Source organism: Nuphar pumila, chromosome 2, assembly GCF_984573655.1.
Source record: "Nuphar pumila chromosome 2, dmNupPumi1.hap1.1, whole genome shotgun sequence".
Classification (NCBI taxonomy): domain Eukaryota; kingdom Viridiplantae; phylum Streptophyta; class Magnoliopsida; order Nymphaeales; family Nymphaeaceae; genus Nuphar; species Nuphar pumila.
The window spans coordinates 119,541,994-119,545,854 of record NC_143250.1 but is presented as its reverse complement, the minus strand read 5'-3'; the positions used below and the strand labels follow the sequence as shown (position 1 = coordinate 119,545,854).

Below are 3,861 nucleotides of genomic sequence, written 5' to 3'. Positions count from 1 at the left end.
AAGTCCGCCCAAACGACAGCCAAATCCTTATATTGAGTGTCACATCAGATAACAGTCTCAGTCTCCGATTACATCCCAAATCCTCACGTGTCCTCCCAAAAAGAGCCTTAGGTTAGAGTCCTGTCTGTGTCTTTGTGACATAAATTCTCAGTCGCCTAGCATATTGATTGTCCTGCGTGGAGGATGAGTTCATTGGGCAACAATTACAAGGAGCTCTCTCTCACACACACATCTTGATGATACGCAAGTTTCTTATAGATTACAGGAAGAGGCAACACTTTGGTCGTCAAGTTTATTGATAAGAGAACATGAAAGCCAAGAAAATCTAGGAAAAAGATATTGAGAATAATACAAATGAACGTATACCATCCGAGCAGCGTACACGGCATCGGTTAAATGTCCACACCTTTCGAAATAATGAACAATATTTTATACTATTGAGAGGAACATTATTTAATATGATATATAGAGAAAAAGAGAGCATGAACTCCCCGTAAAAAAAAAATCGTAAGTTAAGCACGTGGAACTTCTGTAAGGACTCTTGGAGTGTAGAAGTATGTGGCCCTCCCATTGGTGGCTTGTATTGGCCTAGCGTTTGCCTCGTAACCCTGTCAAAACATATAGCAACAACTTCAATTACCACACCTTCTTCATATTGTGTTTTGAAGATGATTGATCATCTTTTTATTTTTTGTTAGGCTAAAAGAACTGCACGTTAGCATGCCTCCTAGATCCTTCTTACTCAGCACAAAGGTGATCAGGCAGATGGCGGGTGATCAGATGCAGCAGAACATTAAATGTCTGCAATCACATTGCACTTGATCCTTTCTCCCTTGGGTACCAAGGAACCGTGGGCCCTTGATGCCACCATGTGCGTCATAAAGAAGAGGGAGGTGGGGACAAACTTACATCATGGACAGCATCTCTTAGCAATTTCACCTGCTGCTTTGAAACTGTTCTCACCTGACATGAGTAAATTTCTGATGGTTAATACCTTTGAGCCCAAAAATATCAGAATGGAAATCCGAACACGAAAGGCCATCTTGGCGTTTTATAGTTTCAATGAAAAACATGAAAACCCAACATAAACGATTAATCCAAGACCGACCTTCTTAACAATGGTCCAAGTAACGCCCTCAGTGCATGGAGGAGTCGTCAGAGACCCCATGTATCTGAAGTATTTCCTGCTTCCTATCTTCACTCTCCTTGGATCTAAAATACCCGCATCCATTTCTGCTTCCTTCTTATCAATAACCTTGTTTATCTCATACATCAACTGTAAAAGCAGGGATATTAGTCAGCCCACGAATGGCTTTCTTTTACACTCTCTCGCCTACCTCTTTTTAAATGATCTAAAAAAGACATGCAGCATAAATGAGAGAGAGAGAGAGAGAGAGAGAGAGAGAGAGAGAGAGAGAGAGAACTTTTTTCTATTCGAGATATTCATCCTCTCTTCCTTCCCTAATGTCAGAGCCCCTTTGGGATCTCTTTAGGGCAATTTGTTGTCGTTGAATTTGACACCATAGATGAATTTAATAGGATTTGACCCTTGAATCATGTTTTTTCACAAAAACAATTATTTTTTAACTACAAAATTGTGGTGTTTTTAAAGTCATTGAGTTTTGAATTGCCTAAAAATATCCTGCATACAAATAAGATTCCGGTAATTAGTATGCTGATATTCATTAAACAGCGGGGTTGGGTTTAGGGATGGCAGTGGGGCGGGGCGGGGGACAAGGTCTCCACCTCCATCCCAGGCGGGGATGGATTTTATCCTCCACCCCCGCCTTCATCCCCGTTTCATGTCCTCCATCCCTGGTTCAAATGGGGATGAGGCAGGGCGGGGATATTGCGGGGAAAAGTGGTCGGGGCAGGGATGAGGCGGGGATCGGGGGTGCGGAGTGCACGTCCATCCCCGCCTCCACCCCCGATGGGAATGGATTTTAACTTTCGTCCCCGCCTCCATCCCCGTTTCATACCCTGTCCAAACGGGGCGAGGCCCGCTTTCCCCCGGTCCACTGCCATCCCTAGTTGGGTTTGATGAAAACGACCAACTCCATGTGGTTGGGATAAGGCTTGATGATGATGACGATGGTTTGATGTAGACAACCTGCAACAATCAAATCTCATAAAGGGCATGACATTAGGGTACGAAGACAGGGATGAGTGGATCCTGTTCTTATTTTCAAGGCATCCCAGTACTCCTCTTTGTTGATCACGGTTAACTTCTCAGTCTTGATGGGATTTATATCGTTGCTGGTACGAGAGAGAAACAGAGAGAGGACACCGACCTCGGAAAGGAAAGTATCGGGGCGGCCAATCTTGTAGAGGATTCCCACCACCGCAATCTGCTTGTCACGGCTCTCGTGAACCATGTGGAGCTCCATATTGTATCTCATGCCATTGATTGTGTGCTCTGATGGAGAATGCCAATGCAATTGCTTCAGAAGGAATTCCGTGCCGTTGATGTAAATGGCTCCTGCTCCACTCTCCCACTTTAGCTGATCCCACACCACAAAAAATAGTTAACTCTATGCAGATAATGATCACCATGACAACGTATTACCTTCAAAAAAAAATTTAGGAAGGGTTCAAATCTTACCATGATGTCATGGCCTCTGTTTTTTATCAAGGCTTTTGCAGGCTTGTAAGACCTCTTTAATCTGCCCAAGTGGGGCAACACCTCTACTCTCTCATGCAACAGATCAATGGGAGATTGCATGCCTCCGACGCTGCAATTACCCCATTCCTTATGAATCTTTCCCCAATGTTCAGGACCTTTCTCACTCCCTTTCACATAATCAAACTCTTTTTCAACCTCTGCATGTGCATCCAATTGTCACAAATAGATATATTTTCAAGATACGCAAATCTTTGAAAACACAAAAAAGAAAAGCAAACAGAGAACCACCACCATTTCAACACACTAAAAGAATAAAAAAAAAGGAAGAAGAGGAGGATGTCTCAATTACCAACTTCCTGCGAGGCAACCAGAAGAGGATGTGTAGCAAGGATAGCTATGGCGTGAAAAACAAAGACCAAACTGAGAAGAGAAGTCATCGTTTCTTCCTCAAACTCAAGGATGTACTTTTCTAATTCTTTTCCCCCTTTTTTATGGTTAACAAGAAGAAACCACTGTTCTGGTTTGGGTATCCACTGATAGGCTGAGAGGTGAGTAGGTGACTGTAGACTTGTTTCAGTGTTTGTGGTGAAGAACTTCACCGGAAATCCTCCCTTAACTACCACTACCAGGGATAGTTTTCAGTTGGCTTCAACCTTACGGCAATAGTTTTCAGTTGCCTTCAACCTTACAGCAAGGGATGCAAAGCCCTTCAATTTGTAAGTCTGAAGCCGACCCACCTGGCCTGGTACGCGGAGCTCTTCAATTTATAGGAATAGCCAACTCCAGTTGTTGAACGTTTTTTACCTCGTCAATGGGAGAGGGAGCAGGTGGGGATAGTTATGTGCACCCGATCGCAGTGTAGGCCTCACTGGAAAAGGGGGGAGGGGGCGGAGTTCACACCCCCCTCACCCTCCGTGTTTTTCAAAAAACGCCCTTAATGTCAAAAAATTCTAGATAATCGAGAAGCTTCCTCCACCAACTTATTTGGAAATTGCTAGTACCCTTGCCTAATACAGCTTTATCAGCGGGTACAAGGAGTTTTACCCCACCAGCATGACAACCGTAGGTATGGCAGGCGGAGCCAGCATGACCAGGTCTTTGTATGTATATATAATGTGGAGCCATGTTTAATGATTCAAATAAAATGACCGTATTGTATGGCAAAATTGACATGTTTTATGAAATGACCTTATTGTATGGCAGAATCCTTGAAACAAAAGAAGCTCCATCTGACTGGG

The 3,861-nt window shown here is 43.6% G+C and overlaps 1 protein-coding gene across 2 annotated transcripts; it reads right to left on the bottom strand.

Annotated features, from left to right (window-relative positions):
* Positions 1–257: 257 nt before the first annotated feature.
* Positions 258–3,574, bottom strand: LOC149846924 (alpha carbonic anhydrase 7-like). Of its 2 annotated transcripts, XM_089998210.1 has the most exons (6): positions 2,973–3,574; positions 2,603–2,820; positions 2,292–2,501; positions 1,109–1,276; positions 910–963; positions 258–608 (listed from the first exon to the last, which is right to left on the bottom strand). In XM_089998210.1, exons 1-6 carry the CDS (start codon positions 3,058–3,060, stop codon positions 513–515), a joined length of 834 nt encoding a protein of 277 aa, XP_089854336.1. In that variant the 5' UTR covers positions 3,061–3,574; the 3' UTR covers positions 258–512. The 2 variants fall into 2 exon arrangements, with proteins under 2 accessions (XP_089854336.1, XP_089854337.1); XM_089998211.1 differs by lacking the exon at positions 910–963.
* Positions 3,575–3,861: the final 287 nt, after the last annotated feature.